Here is a 23,327-nt window from a genome sequence, read left to right on the forward strand (position 1 = left end):
AATTTAGATAAGCCCAAATCCTAATTTTTAAAAATTAGCTAGATGCTTGTTAGACCAAAGAGGTTTTAGGATTTGTTTATTTTGGCGGCCCTTCACCACAACCCGGAATTTGTTAATGAGTCCTCCATCCTGCATCTCTGAGCTCCTCTTCTCTGTGCGGAGCCCAATTCCAGGCCCTATTCTGCCACTCCATGAGGTTAGGGAAAACACTGTCCCCATTTGGACCTCCATTTCCTCATCTGTAAAGTGGATGAGAGCAGTGCCTCTCAAACCCTTTTGCCTGAGAACTACAGTAAGAATTACTTGGAGCCCCAGCACACAGACAGACAGAGAGCAGACACACACACACACACACACACACACACACACACACACACACACACACAAAACAATGTTTTCCTTAACTCTTTTCTATCCACAATACAGATTTATACATATATACACACACACTCATATTCATTGATATATACATACATACATACACCTTCATATGTATATATATACACATATACATATATATATATATGTATTTCTAACCTCTGATAAAAAAAATACTGATATCATGCCTCACCATTGCATCATGATCAGCAATTAGATATTCTGATGCTCCCAGCTTACCAGGTTTATAGTTTGTGCTTCTGTTTCTCCATTCTCAGACTTCAGCCTTCAAACTTGTCTCCCTGAACACCGTCTCACCTCTCACCCCCAGTGCACACAAAATAAAACTGGGACCCCGACACAGATCTGGAATCCTATGGCCTGGAGAAAGGACTGCCAAAAGAGCCCTGCACCTGGCTTCCTTAGAGAAGATACTGCCCCCCACCCCTCCAGTTCTCAGAGACAGAAATGGAGGTGTGGTCCCATCTTAGAGGTGAAAGACCCCACTTATTTTTCTTTTCTTAGTGGCTCCCTATTGCTCTCAAGGCTCCAGCTTCACCTCCCCTCCATCCGGCCTGCCCGCCCTTCCTCCCTGGATGCCATCCGCTATAAGCCATTTGTTCCTAATTGTGGAGATCCTGCTAATGACTTCTAAATGGGTCTTGGGGGGAGGGGAGTTCAGCTTCATTAGTGGGACTGAGTTCTTAGGCTGGAGGGGGAGTCGGAGGCATGGTGTAGGTACTAAAAGAAGTTGGTTAGTAAGGCCTTCTTGGTGGCACTGAGCAAGTGACCTGGAGCCACCTAGGAAGGGGGAAATTAATAATAAACAATAGTTCACCAGGACTTATGGGGTGCCGAGCACATTGTCCCATGTATGTCTCACAGCAACCCTGTGCGTTAAGTACAGGGTTGTTCCTGTTTTGCAGAGGAGGAAACTGAGGCTCACAAAGGGGAAAGGACTTACCCAAGGCCACTCCGTGTACGGAGCCAGATGTGAATCCATAGCTCTCTGGGCAGGTCCACGCACTGCGTGGCCTGGAACTGCCTCCCTTAGAGGAAAAATAGACCTTACCCCCCAGTCCAAAGAGCTCCGCTCTTGGTTTTCAGTCCAATGGGTGAGGTGGGAGAAGGGGAGTGGTGGTGAGGTTTCAGAGGCCACATACCTCCTGGTTTTCTACTCTGTCCTCTCTCGAGTGCCTTCCTCTTTCCCCGCCTGCCCAGGTTTTCTATGCTGGCTTCTCCTTGGTATGGGATTCTGAATGCCTTTTCCCACCCAGGGCTTGGTCTGTGTATCTCCCGTCACCAAGGAAGGGAAACTGGTCCTACCTTTCCCCTGGAGATTTCTTTATCTTCTCCCCGCTTCTCAAGCGGCTTCTCCTGAAAGCCAAAAGGCACACATGTTTGGCGGAAGGCGACTGGCAGGCCCCACTGGCATAGGCATGAGATCACGGAGGCCCTTTGGTTGGGTGAAGGGGCTGAGCAGCCACTTCCTAGCTGGGGGTCTTGGGCCTCAGTTTCCTTATCTAAAATGGAGACAGTGATACCTGTTGTCCAGCCAGCTCACTGTTGTGAAGCTCCAGTTAAATGTAGAAGCACTTTGAAAACTGTCATCACTGTACATGTTAGCTCTTAAGTTGTGTGTTACCCTGTGCGGGCCTCCCATATTCGTCCTAGACCCAAAGGAATTTCAAAAGCAGGTGTTGCACATCTGTCCTGTGCTGGTGCCTAGGGGTGTGGGTGTGGGTGGTACCACAGACACATGTGGCAGCGTCTGTGCTTTCAAGTGGTTATAATCCGGTTGATCTCATCAGAAGAGGAAGTGGACCCAACCTGTCAGTATCAGGGTCAGGGCTGCCATTTTCCACTGTCGCCGAGGTAAGTGGCCCAGGGGTTTGTCGGGCCCCAGTGGCAGCAGGGAGTATAGACACCCTTGGTGCATTAGGGTGATGGGTGTGACTTGGGTGGAGCTTTAGAAAGTCTCAGACCTGCCTGATCCCTTGGTCAACTACTCTCTGGAGGAGGACACATGTGCTTCAGGGACCCCCAAGCTCCCAGAACACTGTCCCAGGCTAGAATTCTGGACAGGTAGAAGATACAAATATTGGTAGGAAGTGGAGAACAAAGCAGCATTTAGGAACTCTGAGCAGTCAGGACCATGCATCTGCCATCTGGGAAAGGGAGCTTGGACCCCAGGCCTGGGTCTGCATAAAACACCCACTCCTGGGTGCAGGATGACCTTTATAGTACCAGGTTGCAAATTGCATCAGGACTGGGCTGTAAGCAAATTATGTGCAATGACCATGGTCTCCCCATTCCTCCAAGCACAGGGCCAGTAGAAGGTAGGTGGCCAAGAATGTGAATGAGTGAAGGAAAGATTGAATGAGTGAAGTGCTTAGAGAATTTCAGAACCTGATGATCTGGGGGCCTCTGTGGGCTTCTCTAGCCTCTCCTGCTACTACCCCCAACACAACTCAATTTCCTTCCCCTGGGAATTGCTCCCTCTGGGCCATTTCACATCTCTGTGGTGTGTGGGTTCACTTTCCTTGCCGAGCTGGTGAATGGACTCCAGTCTGTGCTGCCATCTCTTCTGGGAAGCCCTCCCAGATTTCCCCAGGCAGAGGCCAACCTTGTCTGGGAACACTGTGGGCCCACTTTTGCGTTAGGCTGACCACCTCCTCATCAGTCTCTTGAGTATGAGTCTGTCACCAAAGCACCTGAGCCATGAGTCCCCGGGAGCAGGGAAACACAGTCTGTTTCTCCATGCATCCCCAGCACATAAGCAGATTCTCAATAATTGTGAATGCAGGAAGGAGTGAGTGAGTGAATGAATGATCAAACTCATGGTGGAGGAAATAGTGGGAAGTCACTAGCGGGGCAGCCTTGGCCAGGCCTCGGGTCTGATGTGACTCCTCACGTGGCCTGAAAGAGAGCTGTGGGTGAGACTGGGAGGAATGGGAGAGAAGCCGGGGGGCAGAAGGGGAGGGGAGGCCCGGAGTGGGGGGTGGGGAGGCCCTGTCACAGGACATCTCACAGGAGTGAGATTGCAAGGCCGTGTTGTTTTTTTCCCTGTAAATCTTGTAATTTCATGCTTCAGGGGACCACAGAGTGAGTCAGTGGGGAGTGCTGCGAGGACCCCGACTACTCCCACCACTCCTGGAGACTGAATGGGATCTCCCCCCAGCTTTCCCTCAGCCCCTCCCTGATGCACCTCTCCTTCCAGGGGTCTGAGGGGTTTCAGTCCCCCATCCTGACCTGCACCCCATCTGGGCCACCTAGGCTGGCCGGCTCCTCTGGCCCCGCCTACCCTCCTTCCCCTCTGGCCTCTGACCCCGTATCACCAACTCTACCTCCACCTTTGGAAGACAAAGACCATTTGTCCAACTCCTGTCATTAGACCTGGAGGGGGTCAGTAAAAGCAACACATACTGAGACAGCAGCCTGTTCTGATGACCATCTGGCCGCCTCCCCTCCTCTCCTTGCCCCCCACCCCCACCCCACCCAGCTCTCGGAGCCCTTTGATTCAGAAAGGTCAGGTTTCTACTTTCTGAAGTGAATCTTGGCGAGAAGAAACATCCTCCCTCCCTCTGGAGGCCCAAGACACCTGTCTGGGTGTGAAGCCCAGGGAGCGGGCGGGGGATGGCGAGGAACACACCAGTCTCAGCTCCAGCTCTGCCTGGGCGACATATTCCCATAGGTACACCGGTGTGTATTTAGACACCATCCTCAGGTAAACTAGATTTAAGCCTTCGGGGAGGCTCAGCTGTTCAATAGTGGGGATGGGAGGGCTGTGGAGGTGGATGTGTATATATGCTCGGTACACAGTGGGCGCGCCGTAAAGTGTTTGCTGAGTGGTGAGTGTGCACGAGTGCATCCATAATCCCCCTGAAAAGAGTTTGCCTTGAAGGTGTTTGAGGTGGTGGGATATGGGGAGTAAAAGTCTATGTGAGAAGAAACAAGTGTGCCTGTAGACAGATGTTGTAAAAGCAAGCCCCAACTGGGCACATTTCATTTAAGTGTTCGAGGCACAAGGCTGTGTTGGGGAGAGGCTGGAGAAGATGAAGTAGAGAACTTTTGAGAGAGTGGTGAGAAGGGAAGGGAGTGAACACTACCCAAATGCCAACCAGGAGCCAGGCATCAGTCCTTTAATCCCCCTAGTGACGCACAGATAGGTAGTGTCCTGGTTTTACAGATAAAGAGACAAAAGCACAGAGAGGAGGAATGACTTGCCTGAGGTCACACAGCTGTTAAGTGGCACAGCTGATATCAAACCAATTCTTCCTGATGCCAGAGCCCATGTCAGATGCCCACACACAACTGCTCTGGATCTTTGGGGACCTGGGGGCAGACGGGAGGGTCTGTGTTCCTGGAATGTGGGTTCAGGACAGGTGCTCACATCGCCTGCTTCTAAACCTACCCCTGCCCACTGACCCAGAGTCGGGGGGTAGAGGGCTTGGCTGAACTTCAGATAATTTTCTGGACCTCCCTTACCCCTCACTCTGCTCTATATCTCTCACTGCCCATCTGCCCATCTCCCAAGCCCATGACTCCTTGATTGTCATACCAGTGGACAGGTGACAAACTTCATGCACTTCCCATCCCTATGACCCCTCCAGCCCAGAGCCTAGCCCAAGCTACCTTGACCTCTAAATCCAAATCACCCCAGGTCATGTAATTCTGCATATAGTTCAGAGACAACTTGTAGAACTTGACTTAATCCCCCAAATGCTATAAGGCCCTACAGACTCCCTGAATTTATGCCCTGTTCCACTGACCTCTACATATCACCCCTATCCCTCCATCTATGTGATCTGACTCCACAGTGAATTCTACTCCCTGAGCCCCCAGACTGACCACACAGTCAGGCAGATGACCCTAGAGCCAGGCTTCCTGGGCTCGACTCTGTCTCTGTCACCTCCTAGCCATGTGATCTTGGGCAAGTTACTTAAGCTCTTCATCTTCAAAATGGGGCTGATCATCAGTCCATCATAGTCTGGTAAGAAGCATAAATGAGATCTTGTCTGTGAAGTACCTGACACATGGTATCTATTATAAACACTTGCTGTGGAGCAAGGTGCCATACCTCGTATTATGGGAACAGGCTCAGGCACAGTAGAGGCTCCCAGCAAATGACGTCTTTATTGCTTGCACAGCACAAAGAGTCCAAAAGAGTAGGGGAAGAGATCCCACCTTGGTCCGTCCTCCAGGAAGGCCAATTGCTCAGCAGCATCTCTTTATATCAGACATGAGGGATACCTGTGCTGACCGAGTGCTGAGCTTTTATACATACCAGGGGAAGGAGGCTCTGCCAATGAGAATCTTTGTGCACTGGCAAGTAATTTATCATCTTTTCTGGCTGCCTGCAGTCTCTTATGAAATAGAAACATACCAGACACTTACCTGCAAACAAACAAGAGTGTAAACTTAAACATCTGCACACAAGCAAGAGGGGGAAAGGAAGGGGGTAGGCGAGGGCTGGGAGGTGGCTGCTGAGTGTGTCCTTGACTTCCTCCAATGTCCCACCCCCTGACCTCTCAACCAGGCCTAGCCTACACTCCTCCACATTAGCTTTCAAAATACCCACCTCAGACATGAAGGTAGAGATGGATGGGGTGTATTGTCCTATGGCTCTCAACAGTATTTGATGGTAAAAAAATTGGAGAACATCAGTGACTGCAGAACACTAGGAGGGCTTTGGTAATTCCTATGCATACCATTATTCCAAGCAGGATAATCAGACTTGTCTGGAGTAAGGACTACATCTGTGTCCTCTGACCCCCTCAGGGGTCAGCTGAAGAAAACCTAGATAAGAATCTGTTTGTACGTTTTGCAAACCAGTGGGCTTGTTTCAAGGGATAGTCAGAAATCCAAGGGTGCTTTGTCCTGTCTTGTCCGATGACCCAACTGGTGGGGGGTCTGTTTCCTCCACAAAAGGAAATAAACCCTGGAGGGGCATAGCCACTCGTTATGTCAGGAAAAGATGACAGTAATTTGCTAGTTTTCATTACATCCTGACAGCATGTCCAGAGGTGTGGGGGAAAGGATGCACAGCCAGCGGTTGTGCCATTACTTTGTTACAGGTGTAATGAAGGACATCCTCATGTTAGTACAAAGGTGAAGCAGGAGAAGTCCGCTCCTTGAGTGGCAATCAGGCTCAGCAAAGAGGGCACAGGGAGCAAGGAGTTGGATGGCAGATCTGGCAGTAGGTCAGGTTCCCTGCTGGTGTTCCCCCCTGGTGTTTTCCTTCCAGGTTGCTGCTGGGCCAAATTGCAGGAACAGAAGGGAAGAGCAGCAACCAGTCCCGGCAGGGTGGTCATGTAACCATTTCCTGTGAGAGATGCTTTTCTCAGCCTATCTGTAGGAATTTATCTTCTCCCTCTAAGGCCACACAGTCTGTCTGTCCCTTGCCTTGAGCTGTAACCACACTCCTTTCCCACTGATCTGAGTGTCTTACCCATGTCTTCTGGCCCACTTCCACCCCTTTCTAATAAATGGGAGTTGCCAAGGCTCCTCAAAGGTGTCCCACAGCCCTGCCCAAGGAACCCTGTGGCCCACCCAAGGGTAGGCATCGCTCACTAATTTCCAGTATGCGGGTGTCAGGTCCCTCAGTTCTCACCCACTGGACTGTCACTCTAGGCCTACTTCTGTCATCCCACCCTTCTCCCAGGCCTATTCTCCCAGGATTGTTTGGAGGTCATAATTGTGTAGGGGGTGAGGCTCTGACAGCACAGTGCTGGCTGCCTGTAGGAGGGGTGTGACATGGCAGGTTTACCTAATACCCTGAGTCTGGGCCCATCACTGAGTGGATTGTGCAGTCAAGTGCGGTCCTTGGGCAGGAGATGTCATCTGGGTTCCTGAAGTGGTGACATAGCCACTTTCCCAATGTATCCCATGTATGTACCACAGCCACATGACAAACTGGAAAGGCAAGGCCATAACCCTGAATAGGTGTCTACTTCAACCAAGGCCTAGGACATAAGATGATGGGAGAGGGATGATGCAGGCCACTTGCATAAGTGACCTAGTGCAGCCCCTCTGGGAATAGCTCCAAATGCCCTTTTCAGTCTCTGGCTTGTAGTTGACATCACTCACATTGGTAAATGACAGAGTAAACCTCTTTTAATGAGAGATATTCCATGTTCCTGGGCCCACCATTTCATGGTGTCAGAATTTCCATGTCCAGTGCAATGATGAATCCGTCCAGCAGTGGAAGGAGTCGTGGGAAATTCGGTTATTGCACAGACGTCACACGGGGAAGGCCCTTGTCCTCATCTCCCAGGCAGGGCTCATCTCAGCCTCTCTCCAAGGAAGATATCTGGCCTTGTCAGAGATATAAAGCAACTGGTGTTGCTGGGTCATTCCAATGATGTTCATTATGATAAGGGTCCTTGTCACACACATCCATGTAGGTAAGATAACTGGTACCTTCCATGTTGTAGATTATTTCCAAAGGTTCCTTCCCCACACTGGGGGACCTTGGATTCTCTAATCACGTTCCCTCCATGATCCTGACCAGAATGCCAAGTCATTGGTGACAGCCCGTGAGTCAGTACACAGGTACATGGGGGTTCCCCCTTTTTCCAGTGCCCTGCCTGAGGAATGGGGAACTGGCTGCTGCACAGCAGGTGCCAGATGGCTACAGCTTGGCTGCTCCTCCTGTGAGCCAGCACTGGGCGCCTGGTAGGGCACCTTGAGTTGGGTTCCCCAGGATGCCGTTTCAGGTGGGGGAGTGGGGCTCATCTGGAGTTGCAACAGGATCATTGTTGTATCCAAAGGTGCCAGAGATGTTTGTTCACTGCTCCCAAATCGCACACACACTGATGTATATGGCCTTGGGTCCCAGGGCAGGGACGGGTTGGGGAGGCAGAGGGAACTTTGGCCCCACCCCTAGGCCATTTTCAGTTTAGTCAAGTCTGGGTAAAGAGGTCCTTCCCAGGGACCAGACTTCTCAGTCAGGGTTAGAGGGACAGGAGGGAGATCTGTAGGATGCTCCCCCTCTTCTACCACCTATATCCAGGAATCGTGAGCAAACTGTCCCTACCAAGGCCATGGCCCTCCTTCCAATTTATGTATTTCCCAAAGTTCTCCATTGGAGACCCTATCTATGATGTCCTTTGAAACTCTTGCTCTAACTGCCATAAGAGCATAGCTCAGCGAGTGGGGGCTCCTGAAAGGAAGGGTAAAGTAAACCCACTCAGTCACATCTCCAAGAGGAAGGCCTGGAGTGAGAAGATGAACAAGCTTGTCACTCCATTCAGGGGACTCCTTTCTAATCCTCACACCAACCTCAAGATCAGTCTGGGAGCCTGAATTCCAGAACAGATATAAGAGGACATAAGCCAGGAGAGTGTACACCAGGTGCTGGGAGCCCCAACCTCACTGATCTCAGCATGGTACCAGCCAGCCAACTCTCTGGCATTAATGGGAGAATTCTCAGAATCCCATTTATCACTGTCCTTTCCCTCAAAATATGGAGACAGCATGGCCAAGGTCCCCCAGCCACAGATTGATACCTCCACCCTAAGTAGTAGGGCAGGGATAACCCCTCAGTTTAGCGCACAGAGCCATGAGTCCTGTGTTGCCCAAGACACAGGAATGCAAGCTTGATAAAAATAACTAAAAAATCAACTCACTCCATACTTCCCCATGCATCCTGCTCACTGTGCCTAAACCTGTTGGGCAAATTGTTATATGTTGCATCGTGGGAACACAGACTCTGCCACAACGGAGGCTCCCAGCAAATGACCACTTTATTGCTTGCACAGAGTAAAGGGTCCAGAGGAGTAGGGGAAGAGATCTCACCTTGGTGGGTCCCCTGGGGAGGCCAACTGCTCAGCAGCTCCTGTGGCTCTTTTTGCATCGGAGATGAGGGGCACCTGCACTCACTGAATGCTGAGCTTTTATACACTCCAAGGGGAGGGGCCTCTGCCAGTGAGTAACCTTTGTGCCCTGGCAAGCAGCTGGGACTAGTTAAGATTTAATATGGGTTGGCCCACCCTTCCTCCACTGGTGGACCTGCAGTCTCTTGCAAAATAAAAACATACCAAACACCTGTATGCAAACAAGCACAAATAGAAACATACCAACACCTGCATGCAAACAAACAAGAGTGGAAACATAAACACCTGCATACAAACAAGCAAGAGGGGAAAAGGAGGGGGATAGTCGAGGGCTGGGAGATGGCTACTGAGGATATTCTTGACTTGCCCAACACTCACCTCCTGTATTTTCTCCTAGAGTCCTTTTTTGACTATGGACCTTTTCTTTTGCTGCCCCGATCGGAGTTCCAACAGAACCTCACTAGCTCCTAGGGTGTGTCCCTATAGGCTGTGATCCCCAAACCCTCACAGCTCCTCTTAATGACTGATACCTGTAACCTTACCCACTCACCCCTAAGACCTTCCACCTTACCCTGACCTCCTCCCCCTACCCACCCTGTAGCCCTCCCTCAGCCTGGATCCCACATTGGCTCTGGATTACTCCTCCCCCCAGTCCGATGGCCAGATGGCCCAGGCTGCCTTGCAGACTCAGCCCCTCTCTTGCAGGCTCTCCAGGTGGCCCGGCAGTTCCTGCTGCAGCAGGCCTCAGGCCTGAACTCCCCAGGGAACAATGACAGCAAACAATCTGCCTCCGTGCAGGTGAGGAGGGGGGCACCCCATACCCCACTGGGGCAGGTCAGGAGGGTGGGCTTGGGTCAGGGTTGGGAGGGCTGGCCCAATTGGAGAACTGTTCTCACCAGCCTGGATGCCAAAAAGTGAGCAGCTTTCCAGAAGGAAATGCAGTCACTGCAGGGATGGGGTGAAGAATCTTCCACTTTCTCCCTTTTCTCCACCTGCTCACCTAGGACTACCTCTTTGTCTATCACGGAAAGTTTGTGTGTTTTCTGCTCTGCTGTCTCTCTACCTCCCACTGTGTTTCCTCTTCCCTGTCCCCTACCCTCAGGGTCTTTTTCAGCCACTTCTCATATCTCTGTATTTCTGTCCCTATGGGTCCCTCTGTCCAGCCCTCTCTGTTCTCGTGTCTGGGATTCTGCCCCTTCCAGGTTCTCTGGGTTGCTGCTGTCTCCGCGTCTCTGCCTGTAGTTCTCTCTCATCCAACGACTCAGCTCTCTCCAGGTCTCGCTGCGTTTCCTGTCTCTCGATGTCTCTCTGTCTCTTTTGTTTTTCTTTGCACAATCTGCCCTTTTTCTTCCCTCTCCCTTCCCCCAGCTTGCAGGCCCATCTGGCTGGCTGGGGGGAGGGGGGCCATGGGGGATGGGCCCGAGGAAGCCAGGCCTTCTGTTTACCTTTTGTGTCACAAAGAACTTGGGAGAATTACCGTCTGAGTTGGGGATAGGTCACAACTCTGGCCGCAGACTCCCCTCCCCTCACTAAGCAGCCCTGCATCCTTGCTGGGTCTCTTTCCAGACCCCTCCGGCAGGAGTGGGGATGGGGGGGGGGCTCGGAGTTGGGGAGAGGATTAACCAGAGCTTTGAAAGGAAGTTTATCTAAGGGAGGAAGGGCGAGTTAGATCCTGAACAGGAGACTCTGGAGTCTGGGGGGCGGGGCAGGGGCCCTAGTCGGGTGCTGAGGGAAGGAGGGATGTGAGAGGAGCGAGGGGTGGGGGGGGATGCAGGAAGCTCTGAGAAGAACCCAGGACTGGGCTTTGTCCTGAGAAGAGATTCCAGTGCTCTGACAACGTACCTAGGTCTTATATAAAGCGAGCTTGTATTCAGAAAGTGCTTTGAAAAAGTTCAAGGTGCTGGACAGATGTGCGGCCTTGGCAGTAGCAAGCTTAAAAAAAATCTTGAACCTAATGAAATAGGCTTCAGTGGGGAGGAGTCGGGCAAAAAGGGAGGAGTGGCCTGGGATGGGAGAGGTGAGGACAAAATCTGGCAAGTCAATAATGGGGGGAGGAGAAAGTTCTCACACTGGAGTGATGTAGAAAGTTCTCACGCCCAAGTGGTGTCAGGAGAAGAGGCTCCTCACCCAAAGGGGAAGCATGGTTGATCTGAAACTTGAGTGGAGTGAACAGTGAGGGGAGATGGGCAGCAGCCGCTTCCCAGTGGCCCCCACAGGACGTTACTCTGCTCCCCTTTCTCCTCAGGGCTCCCCTCCCAGCCGCTCTCACTGCCCCTCTCTCAGACCCAGCTTTCAGAGGAGTTCCTAAACCCTGTTAGGTCTCCAGCTCCAGCCTCCTGAGATTGCCAGGTTTATGCCAGAGACTGGGCCCAGGAGAGGCAGTGGTCAGTCACGGAAGACAGCACAGGGAGCTAGGAGTTTAGGGGGAGCTGTCGCTGTCGGCCCCCCCAGCCTTCATCCCATCTTCTTAGCCCCCCAGACTTCCTTTCTGGCATTTCTGGAAGTTCTTGATGTCTGCTACTGTCTTTCTTACTGCAGCTCCAGTCTAGAACTAGTCTGAGGAATTTCTTCTGGTCGTTTACAAGGGAGCCCAACCCAAACCAAGCTCTAGCCTGGTCTCCTCACATTGCTCCCCACGCACCCAGGGACCCCAGGCCCCCTACATAAGAGGTTGAGTTTGGGTCCTTGATTCCAGTGCTCAGTTGCATCCATCCCAACCCTCAGTCCCCAAATAAGCTTCCTCTGTGCCAGGCAGTGTTCCTGCTCCTCCTGGTCAGGCCGTGTGGCCCAGCACATTATATTCATGGTGGGGAGGGCTTGGGGACCCAAACAGATGACCTGAGCAGGGTCCCTGAGGGTGAGTCTGGAGGCAGCTGTCAACATTTAGCCTGAGGCTCACACTGCCAGGGCTTTAGTAAGCATTTAGCTGCCCTGGTTACTCTCCAGATGGTGACTCATGGGCCTTGCTGAGCTTGCTAGCTGATGGGTGCCCATCCTGTCACATCCAAACCTGGCAAGGGGTCAGTGGGGACGCAAGGAGAGCTCCAAATCAGTGCTCAGAACCCCAAGGTGGCTTGGGGGGAGAGAGATGGGGTCAGCCAGTTCAGAAGATCAGCATGTGTGAGCCACCTCACTGACTCCCTTGTACCCTTGGGCCACCTTAGCAGACAAGTACATACAAGGTGATCCATTCAGCAATCTGCAGCAGCTTCTTCCGCCAGCTACCAGACCAAGTGACAGGAATGTGGAGCCAGGGAGGCCTTCCAAGGTCATCGCTTCCATTCCACTGCCTACAGATAGGAAAGCCCCAAGGAAGGGAAGGCCACATCCCTTCTCGCATGCCACACTCAGTGACTCACATTCCTTGTACCTGGAAAGATCTTTTGAGCATTCCTTCTCAGCCACCCTGCTGTGGGCCAGGTCCATCTCCTCTAATTCAGTTCTTGCTGCTGACAATAATGAATGACCCATCCCCTTAGTCCTCAGTGACCTTTGCCATGCAGTGCCCTCTAAGGCCCCTGGCATGCCTAATGTGCCGTAGGGGAGAAGGGAGAGGGAAAGGGAGATAGGGAGAGTCCAGAAGGTTTTTTAAAAGTCATTTTCTTTACATTTGCATTGAATTTAAGGCCATAGGGATCACTTTACCTCACCTTCTTCCGTTGTCTCACTGAGGGGTGGGGAGCAGTTTATTTAACCTCTCTGGGCCTCAGTTTCCTTATATGTAAAATGGCAGAGGTGATGATACCCTCCTCACAGGGTTGCTATAAAGAGTCAATGATGCTTTTTTATTTCTTTGCTTTATATATATGTTATACTATATACAATAAAAGTTAAAAAAAAATTAAGAGTCACTGAGATGATACACATAAGGGGCTTAGGAGAGTGTCTGGCATGCAGTGAGCACCCAACATCGTTCTCCTGTGCTGCCTGCAAAGTTGACAGGTGTTCAAACCCATTAGCAGATGGGGAAAGTGAGGCCAAGAACCTCAGTCTTTTGACTCAGAAATCTGGGACCCTGGACTTGGGCTTTTTTTGTGGGAGTCCTCAAGTTGGAGGGAAGGAGATGGAAAGAAAGCAGGGCCCATGATGCCTATTTGGAGTTGTTGTTGGGCACTCCCAGCCTAGAGTTTTGCAACCCAAGCCTTGGGACAGCAGAACCTGAGTTCTTTGAGCAGCCAATCCAGCTGCCTCGGGGGCACTCAACAACAAACCCAGGGACTGGCACTGCCAGGGGGGCAGTTCTGTGCCATCATCTGCCCCCAACCCCAGGACCCTCAGAGACCGTTTACAGGGAGTCCTTCCAGGATGCAGTTGTGAAGAAGGAAAAGTTTTCCTTTGGAGTCTCCAGCCTCATCTACGCTTTCATTTCCATGGATGGTCTAGTTTCCACATACTCTCCCTACCCTTTCTCAAGACCAGCTCTGGGTCCAGAGGAGTGGGAGAAGAGTTGGTGGGGGGGCAGGCAGTGTGGGACATGGGAACACTGGAAACTGTGGAGTACACAGACTTGGCTCAACTCCCAGTCCTGTCCCTGAAGTCCCCATTTCCTCAGTGGTAGAGATGGAGGTAAAAAGACTCCAAAGGGGGCATATCCCCCCTTGCTTAGGGACCCTTTGGAGCCTTCATTCACATGATTTTTCTGTGACTAAAACACAACAATTAGCCTGGGGTAAAGGAGTAAAGCTCAAGGCTGGAGCTCTATCATGAGTTGTCAGGAGAAGGGTTGGAGACTCTGGGACTTCCCCAGTGTACCTGGATTCACTTTCCTGGTTGCTCCTTCTTTCTGGGGATTTCCTAATTGGTGGCTTAAGGCTTTGTCCTGTCCCTGCCAGGGATCATCGGAGTGGTGTGGGGAAACCAGCTCCTCCTTCACCGGCCCACAGGTGGGGTTGGGGCAGGGGGGACATGATGGGGGCCACTGAGAACCCTGGGGACCTAAGCTGTCACAATTGCCACCGAGGACAAGTCCCTGCAAGATGCTCCTCCCTGCCTGGGCCCCACCCCGCACCCTTCCTTCCCCACACCAGGGTGGGTTGGGCAGAGTGGTCTCAGTCTGCTAGGAAAGGCACTTCAGCTGGGGCAGCAGACACTTAGTGAGCACATACTGTGTGCTCCCTGCAAGGGCTTGAAAGTGAGGGAGAGATGAGAGAAGAGTCCTGTGTACTCGGGCTCTTGGGGTGATGAAGTTGCAGATGGCCCCCTTGGGACACCTGTCCACTGGGGCACAAGGGAACAGCACAGCAAAGTGGCGTTGAACTCCCTGGCCATGACTGCACAAGCCTGGGGGCGTCAGGGCAGGTGGGTTGGGAAAAGAATGCTATTGCTTCTCCCCTAACCTCTTACCTATAGTTTGATTTGGGGGGCCTTCTCTGGAAACCTAACCCAGGGCAGAGGACAGAAAGCTGCTCTACTTTTAGAATCTGGGTATTCCAGCTGGATGGAGTCCTCTCTTATAGTCTAGTCCTTTTGTTTTTTATGTTTGAGGAAACTGATAGCCCAGAAAGAACAGTGACTTGCCTGAGGTCGCATGGCAAGTTCAGTGCAGAGCTCGGAGTGGAAAGCTGCCCTTCTGCCTCCCGGCCTGGTCCTCTCTCCACCGCTCCTGCAGTCATGGCTACACATACTTGCACACACCACACACCTGGGCTTCAGCTCTGGGTCACTGTGTGGGGTCTAGACTGGTGTACTGGAGTATGTGGTGTGTGTGTGAGCCAAACCCAGGCAAGGTCTTCGTGCCTGTGGGCCCCTCGTTGAATCCCTCTTCTGACTGCAGACAGCCCTCCTAGGCAGGCCCACCTTGCAGACAGTGGTCTCAGGAGGGCTGGAGTGTGAGTCTGAAGTGACTCGGTGCTGCCCCTCCCCATCTCCGAGGGGAGAGACCCTCCAAAGCATGAGCTCTACTGACTGCTGTCACTAGACTCTCATCTTCCACCACCAAAGACGACACAGACTCCAAGAACAGCTAGCCCCTTGAGCTGACCTGGGAGTGCTAACCTACTGTGTGCCAGTTTTGTTCTAAATCTTGATTTATTAATCTTCATGATAACCTTAAGAGGTTAGCACTGTTGCCTACTTCCATTGTAGAGATAAGAACACAGAGAACAGGGAGGTTAAGTCACGTGTCTAAAGACACACAGCTAGTAAGTAGCAGTCAGGATTTGAACCCAGACAGGCTGACTCTAGCCAATCTACCATCCTGTGGGGGGACCTGGAGGCTGTACCTCTCCCAGGGTGGAGCCAAGGTGAGCCGCCTAATGGACCAAATCTGCAGGTACCCGTGTCGGTGGCCATGATGTCGCCACAGATGCTCACCCCCCAGCAGATGCAGCAGATCCTGTCGCCCCCACAGCTGCAGGCCTTGCTCCAGCAGCAACAAGCGCTCATGCTTCAGCAGGTGAGTCTGTCCTGGGTCAGTGAGGAGTTGAGAATAGGAGTCAGGAGTGGGTTGGGCGCTGTCCATCCCTCCTCCGGGCGAGCCTTCCACCTCCCACCCTGTTGACAACCAACATCACTGAAGGCCGAAGCTGTCACAGAAAACCAGTTTGGCTGCCAGAGAGACTGCTCAAGCTAGGCCGGTCTGCATTCCTCCAGGGCAGCTCAGGGAAGGTCAAAGTCAGGCCTCTCCCCAACCAGCCCCCCACCCCTATACCACCTTCCTCTGTGTTGGCTCCGCCTCTATCTCCAGAACCCCAGGGAAAAGCAAAATACTGGAACGTGCTGGCTCCTTGTCTAACCTGTTTAGGAGACACACCCAGAGGCAGGGAGGGTTTTGAGCTGCGGGATGGGGTCCCTTCTCCCTCCCCCACACTCTCCTCTTCCTGGCCCTGCTCAGGGCAGTCTGGGGAAAGCAAACAACTCCTTGCCAGGAGGCCTATGTCACCATCCCAGTGAAACTCCCCACCCTTGTCCCTGGGAGCTCAGGGAGAACAGAACTGGGGCTGCTCTGGGGTTCGCAATCCCTGCCCTTGGTAACCCCTCCCACCCCCACCCTCCACCCCACACAGCTGCAGGAATATTACAAGAAGCAGCAAGAGCAACTCCACTTACAACTCCTCACTCAACAGCAAGCTGGGAAACAGCAACCCAAAGAGGTAAGGACACAGGCAGGACTTGCCCCCCATCTATAGCCCCAACTCTGTAGTGGCCAGAAGAGAATTGCCTCGTGGGAATCGTAGTGAAATCAGGAAAAAGGGAGGGGAGTCAAGGGAGCAGTGGGAGAGATGGGAAGACAGCCTACTTAAATTCCTTTATCTACCCTCACCCCATTCATTCTTTCTCTCATTCCTTGCATGGTTAGATTAATGAGAGCAAGGAGGCTGAGCGTCTGTGCACACGCGTGTGGATGAGTGTGTGCGTGTTGTCCTCAGAGTACCTGACAGTACACACTCATGTCCGGCTGCCTTGTCTTCCTGCCCAGTCATCTTGCCCGCTTGTCTTTTTGTGACCCAGCACCTCAGCCTTCCACTTGTCTCCCTGAGAATCTTTCAGTCCCTCAATAACCTCACCTCCCGCATGCCCCCACTTCCGCTGTCTGTACTGTCCTGCCTTTCCCCCTCCAGCTACCCCTTCCCTTCCCCCCACAGGTCTGCTCTCAGAACTCCCCTGGCCCACCCGGACACCTTCCCTCCCCATCTGGGCCCCAGCCTCCTGAGCAGCCATACCAGGCCCTGCAGCATAAGCCCCCACCCCACCCCTGTGTCCCAAACCTGCATCTCTCTCCTGCTGTCCAAACCACTGCCAAGTTCTAAGTTGCCTGTTCCCCAAAGGCTGCCCTGATGAAGCCCAGTCACTCTCCACAGCCCTTAGCGTACCGCCACCCCCACCCCCCACCCCACCCCACAGCACTCTTGTAATTGCAACATTATCTACCCATAAATCTCTAGGCAGGGTTTACCTTTTTGCTCTTTATTGAATGGCCAGCCCTCCATCCCACCCCACCCCCAGGCAGGCAGAGACATCCCTGACTCCCAGGCACCTAGGCATGCTTGGCTCCTGGGGCTCAGAAAAAACTTGCTGACAGCCTGACTTGTCAGTGCCTGTGTGAGGAACAGAAGCGGGGGGGTGGGGTAGGGGAAGATGTCCGCACACCTGGGGCAGTGGCAATGTGACTGTTCGCTGAGCCTGGGTTGCGGTGACCAGCTGATCTTTTCCAGTCTTGTCTGATTCCTTGATTCTCTGTGTCTAAGAAGCGAGAAAGGAGAGGAGCTGGAGGAGAGAAGTCCCCTCCCCAGATTGGAAGAGGGGCACCCTGGGCATGTGGGAAAGGGTGCCCGCCAGGCGGGAGTGGCCCCCAGAGTCTGACAGGCTCATCCATCATTGTGATGAGAGGGGCTCCCCCCCAGGCGCTCACACAGCTGCGGTGCGGGGAGCTCAAGCGGCGGGAGGAGGGAGGGCGGGAGGAAGTGGGGGGAGGGAGGGCGTCATGCTGCGTGTCTGGCTCTAGCTGTGTGTGTGTTTGCGCGTGTGCGTGCGTGCGTGCATGCGTGTGTTTACTGCGAGGAGGCATGCAGCCCTATGGAAGCTGGGCCGGGAGCAGAGAAGCTGCTGCTGCAGACGCCGCAACGGCAGCTCCCGGGGCTGACAGGCCCTGGGAGGGGGTGGCCGCAGGGTGGGGGCCAGATGGCATGCCTGAGGCTGATGGCACCCCTCTCTGCCCACCCCCTCGCGCCCCCCACCAGGCACTGGGGAATAAGCAGCTGGCCTTCCAGCAGCAGCTCCTGCAAATGCAACAGTTGCAGCAGCAGCACCTGCTCAACCTGCAGAGGCAGGGGCTGGTCAGCCTACAGCCCAGCCAGGCCTCGGGGCCCCTCCAGACCCTCCCACAAGGTGAGCCTCCCACTGTCCCCCTCCCCTCCACACCCCACCCCGCAGCCCTGCCTGCTACCCCAGTGTGGGCAACCCTCCCCCCAGGCTGTGTTCCTGGGACCCCAACAGCCTCCCCTCTGTCTCCTGCAGCAGCTGTGTGCCCGACGGACCTGCCCCAGCTGTGGAAGGGCGAGGGTGCCCCTGGGCAGCCCGCCGAGGACAGCGTCAAGCAGGAGGGGCTGGACCTCACCGGCACGGCTGCCACCGCTACCTCGTTCGCCGCCCCCCCCAAGGTCTCACCTCCCCTCTCCCACCACACCCTGCCCAACGGACAGCCCACTGTGCTCACGCCCCGGAGAGACAGGTATGGGGGTCTGGGCTGGGAGGGGGCACTGCGGACCTGCCCACGGGAATACCTGGACCCTGAAGGTTGGGGTCCTGGTGGGGGCCGGGAGGGAGGAGTTGAGGATCAGGGACCCGTAAGTTCTCCCCCTTTTCCCAGGGCGCACACAAAAATTGTTTATGGGATGAGGGCTGGGGCTCTGGGAAGCCAGTAGGAGGGACAAAAACGTCACCAGCAGGGGAGCTGGGGCTGAGCTGGCCCTGGCCGCCTGGAGTCTTCAGGGTCCCTGACCACCACCTCCCTCCTGCCCTCCCAGCTCCTCCCACGAGGAGACCGCCAGCGCCCACCCCCTCTACGGACATGGAGAATGCAAGTGGCCAGGGTGTGAGACCCTATGTGAAGACCTGGGCCAGTTTATCAAGTAGGTGTCACCCATTTCCCCACCCCCACCCCAGTCTCCCCCAGCTGCCTTCCCCCACAGGGTCCCTTCACCCCCACCACCCCCCAGCCTAGCTTGCCCCTTCTGGGGCGTTCAGTCACCAGCTGTCCCACTGTGCTTATCCCTTCTCTGCTCCCGGTCAGCTCCTCCATCACTCACTCCTGTCCCCCACCCTACTCTGGGGCCTGCAGCCTCCTCACCCCATCTCCAGGCTGCCAGAGCAGAACAGGGCGGGGTGTGAGGAAGAGGCCCAGAGAGGGCGAACGTAAGCACTTCTCCACCACCACCCTCTCCAGCCTCCCCCCCCAGACTCAGTCCCTGTAGCAATGGCCTGGTGGTGGGGCCCGAGGGCCGGCGGCCAGGCAGGGCGGGAGGCAGCCAGGGGCTGGCAGCAGGCAACCAGCTGCCACAGCCGTGCCAGGCTCTGTCACTGACTGATTAACTCCGCTGTCTCTCAGACCCTTGCAGCATCAGGGTCAAACAAATTGTTTTCACGCTTCGTCAGAGGTTTACTTAATTAGTTCATTTGCAATTAGATCTCTCTGTAGCTGGGATTTTAGCAAAGACATCAAAGGAGGCTGATGAGAAGGCAGCTTCCTCCTTCGCCCCGTTTTTTCCACCTCTCTTCTTTCTTTGTATCTCTTGTTCTGTCTGCTTTTCAGTCTGTGGGCGGGACTAGAGGCTGGGCTGGGAGGGTGGTGACAGCAGGAAAGCCTGGGCCAACTTTCCCTCCTCTGCCTCCCCCTCCGGTGCAGACACCTCAACACAGAGCATGCCCTGGACGACCGGAGCACGGCCCAGTGCAGGGTCCAGATGCAGGTGGTCCAGCAGCTGGAGATCCAGGTGTGGCCCTGGGGATGTGGGGGAGGGGCCTCTGTCTTCCTCACCCCCCACCCCACCCCACGCAGCACTGACTTGCATGAGTGGCCTGGGGTCTCGTGGGTGGGTCATGGGGCCAAAGCCACCATGGTAGGCTGTATAGGTTCTGATCACCGTGGTATACGGTGAGGGTGGCTGGGTCTGAGGGGCAAACAAGAGTCGGATGGTCGTGGTTCGGGGGTGAAATATTCCCCTTCCATGCGGGAGACCTGGGTTTGCTGCCCCGGCCATGCACCCCGCACCCCCCTCCAAAAAAAAAAAGTGGGGGGCATCTCTGCTGGGGAGATTCAGAAGAGACTTGCTACATAAAAGCCACAACATAATAACTAATGTTTAGCACTTACTATGTGCTAAACTAAATTCTCTGCCTATGTGGCTCCATTCATCCTCACAACAGCCGTACGTGGCCATAACACCATTTCACAAGTGAAGAAAACTGAGGCCCAAGAGGTGAAATAACTTCCCCGAAGTCACCCAGCTAGGGTGGGAACGCAGGCAGCCTGGCTCCGAGCCTGAGTTCAGGAGCAGGAAGCCCAGTTACTCGGGACAGTGGGACAGTGGGCCCTTCCCCAGTTCCCTCTGGCACCTGAGAGGGGGTGGTCACAAAAGATAACACTGAGTTTAGGAATGGGGGCAATGAGTCATGTATCTGTCCTCTGTCCTCTGTGGGGACCCTCTCACATGGAAGTGCCACTGGGCCGGGCCATCGGGTGCTGCTTAGAGAAACGCCAGTCATGGGGTCTCGCCTGAGGGGGAGAAGAGGCACATGCTATTAGGCCTCAATGTGTTAGGGCCGGGGACCCCCGGGTGCTCTAAGGGTCTGGCCCAGAGAAGGAGAGGGGAAGGCTTTGCGGAGTGGGCGGCTGGGTCCTCTGTAAGGCTGGGGATGAGTGGGAAGGTCAGAGAAGACCCCAGGCCTTCCAGGGGCAGGGGACAGTGGGGCGCCAGGATGCTGAGGCACAGAGGTGAGTGACAGCAAGGATAGGGGGCTTTCTGAAGAGCCCGTGGGGACCAGGGGAGGTGGGATGTGGGGAAGGAAGAAAGAGCCTCTGAGCGCTCCCCTCTGGCTTACCCCCCCACCCTACCCCCTGCTCTCCGCAGCTTGCCAAGGAGAGTGAGAGGCTGCAGGCCATGATGGCTCACCTGCACATGAGGCCCTCTGAGCCCAAGCCCTTCAGCCAGCCGGTGAGTGACAGCCCCTCCCAGCCCCGCCCATGGCCCCTCACCCCAAGCCGCCTCAGCGCCCCATCCCTATCCCTGCCCCAGCACCCTCCCCATAACTCACAGCTGAACCCCATCTCGGCTCCCCCTCATGCTCCAAGGTGACCGTCTCGGCAGCCGACTCCTTCCCAGACGGCCTCGTGCACCCCCCAACCTCGGCCGCCGCCCCCGTCACCCCCCTCCGGCCCCCCGGCCTTGGCTCTGCCTCCCTGCATAGCGGGGGCCCCGCCCGACGGAGGAGCAGTGATAAGTTCTGCTCCCCCATCTCCTCAGGTGAGGAGGGGTGCAGGGGAGGGGTGTGCCTTCCTAGACCTGGGTGCCCCCACCTGCCTCCCTCACCCTCCACTGTCTCCCCAGAGCTGGCCCAGAATCATGAGTTCTACAAGAACGCTGACGTCAGGCCCCCCTTCACCTACGCCTCCCTCATCCGCCAGGTGAGCCTCACGGGGAGGGGCAGGGCGCCCCGGCCCTCACCCCACCCACCCACCCCCACCCCCAGGCCTTGAGGGCCAGAGACAAGCACTCATGCCCGCCCACACTCACGCAGGGGTTTTCCTTCTCCCCTGGGCACCCTCTCCCACAAGTTTCCTTCCGTCTCCTCCGGCTCAGTCTGCCTGCCGGTCATGTGGACATGTCTCCAGGAGCACACACATTCTTCTTTACTGCTCACACCCACTGTGTCATTCATATTCTCATTTATATACAACATTCCTGTGAGACCCCTTTTTCTGATCGCCTGTTGGTCACTCTTCTGCCTCCTTCCCTCTCTGCCTCGTACAAACACACCTACCTTTCTTCCCTCCCTCGTGTCCTTAATGCCCGTGCTATTCACACGCACACATAAACATACACAGGACTGATCTCTCTGACACCCCCAGAGGGATGCGCCTGTTGGCACACGTTCTCACACACACATACACCATCTCATGTATAAGGTGCCTTTTGTCACAATCATGACAAATTCCTAAGAGCCTCCATCCCATTTCTTTCCTAAGAATACCACCTTCCTCTCTCTCCCAAGCAGGAGCATTGGAAGTCATTTTCCCTCCAGAAGAAATCCTTGTGTTTCTTTCAAAAGTGCACAGCCCTGGAGGCTTGTGTTCCCTCTGGGGGTCACCAGCCAGCACCCTCTCCGGTGGCCCTTAAGCTCTTACGGACAAAGCTCCCTTGTCCTCACATTTCAGCAGCAGGCTTTCTCTGCTCACAGGGTGATATAGGGGTTCAGGCAGAAGGGGGATCCTGGGGCAGAGCACAGATGTCACCTTTGAGGCCAGAACTGAGGGTGCCTTTGCTTCCTGCTTGCCCACAGGCCATTCTGGAAACCCCTGACAGGCAGCTGACCCTGAATGAGATCTACAACTGGTTCACCAGGATGTTTGCCTATTTCCGGAGAAACACTGCCACCTGGAAGGTGAGGCTTGCCCCTTCCACCTCCCCCAGGAGGCCCAGTCGCCCTTGGGCGTCTCCAAATCCCTTTGAGACCAAGGCTGCCTAACAGTTTGCCCCTCCCCCAAGAGGTAGTTTTGCAGAAATGGGCCATGTGTCCCCTGCATCCCCACCTCAGCAGGAGCTGCAGAATGTTCGGTAACTGCCTCTTAATGAACCTCTCCTTCCATGCCTTCTGCCATCTTCTTTCTGGGGAATCCCCTCCCTTCTCTGGGCTGCCAGCCTCCTGAGCCCCAGTCCAGCCTCATGAAGTAGGGCCTCTAAGAGTTGGTAATGGCCAAGCCTGGTAAGGCGTCTGGGTCAGATTCACAGAGACCCTAAGGGTCCGGGTGCCTTGGCTAAAGGCGCGTATTCTGAAGCACTGAGAGTGGGGGAAGGATGTGCAGGTGTGGGTTCATGATGGCTGAGACCCATGGACCCACATTCCAGGGACAAGCACAGGCATTCGCACACTCTCCCCCACTCTGCCATCAGGGGCAGGAAGATAATTGTCTCCATCCAATTAGTCATTTTAACACCTTCAGCCATAAGAGCTTTCCTGGGGGACCAGAGGCAGGCAAGGGGGGTGGGGGGGATGGAGCCAGAAAAATGGGACACGGAGATGTGGGCCAGAATGCTAAGCCATTTGTTTTTCTGTAGCTAAAATGGTGTATGTATGTCTCTTCCTGATGGGTGAGAGATTTGGGTCTGTGCAGCAGGGTGAGAAGGGGCTGTTTAAATTGGGAGTGGGCGGAGGAAGGGAGGAGGGTGTGTTGCTGCTGTGGGGAGGTTAGACTCAGCGGAGAGTCCCTAGCCCAGAACCTTAATTGGATCCCTGGCTCTTGAGTCCCTCTGCTGGCCAGTGAAGAAACTGCAGTTACATGGGCCACCTCCCTTCATCTGACCAGGTTTCAACAAGTGTTACTCCGAGGCCCCTGCCCAGGATGCAGTGAGGTCTGCACAGGGACCAGCCTTCTCTGTCCTGGGAGTGAGCTGAGCC

At 54.5% G+C, this 23,327-nt stretch overlaps 1 protein-coding gene across 4 annotated transcripts in view; it reads left to right on the forward strand.

Moving 5' to 3' along the window:
- FOXP4 (forkhead box P4) overlaps positions 1–23,327 on the forward strand; it is a 57,187-nt gene that overhangs the window by 24,472 nt on the left and 9,388 nt on the right. Inside the window, exons 1-12 of one of the 4 annotated variants that reach the window (XM_077161770.1) lie at positions 3,886–9,687; positions 9,921–10,013; positions 15,487–15,609; positions 16,220–16,306; positions 17,894–18,041; positions 18,171–18,384; positions 18,680–18,784; positions 19,558–19,645; positions 20,783–20,866; positions 21,004–21,175; positions 21,260–21,336; positions 22,212–22,313. In XM_077161770.1, the coding sequence (XP_077017885.1) occupies positions 9,628–9,687; positions 9,921–10,013; positions 15,487–15,609; positions 16,220–16,306; positions 17,894–18,041; positions 18,171–18,384; positions 18,680–18,784; positions 19,558–19,645; positions 20,783–20,866; positions 21,004–21,175; positions 21,260–21,336; positions 22,212–22,313 (1,353 nt within the window). In that variant the 5' untranslated portion in view covers positions 3,886–9,627. Of the gene's footprint in view, positions 1–3,885; positions 9,688–9,920; positions 10,014–15,486; positions 15,610–16,219; positions 16,307–17,893; positions 18,042–18,170; positions 18,385–18,679; positions 18,785–19,557; positions 19,646–20,782; positions 20,867–21,003; positions 21,176–21,259; positions 21,337–22,211; positions 22,314–23,327 lie in introns of those variants that run through there. The other 3 variants (XM_077161767.1, XM_077161768.1, XM_077161769.1) reach the window with 3 other exon arrangements.

This window comes from Tamandua tetradactyla, chromosome 5 (assembly GCF_023851605.1).
Source record: "Tamandua tetradactyla isolate mTamTet1 chromosome 5, mTamTet1.pri, whole genome shotgun sequence".
NCBI lineage: Eukaryota > Metazoa > Chordata > Mammalia > Pilosa > Myrmecophagidae > Tamandua > Tamandua tetradactyla.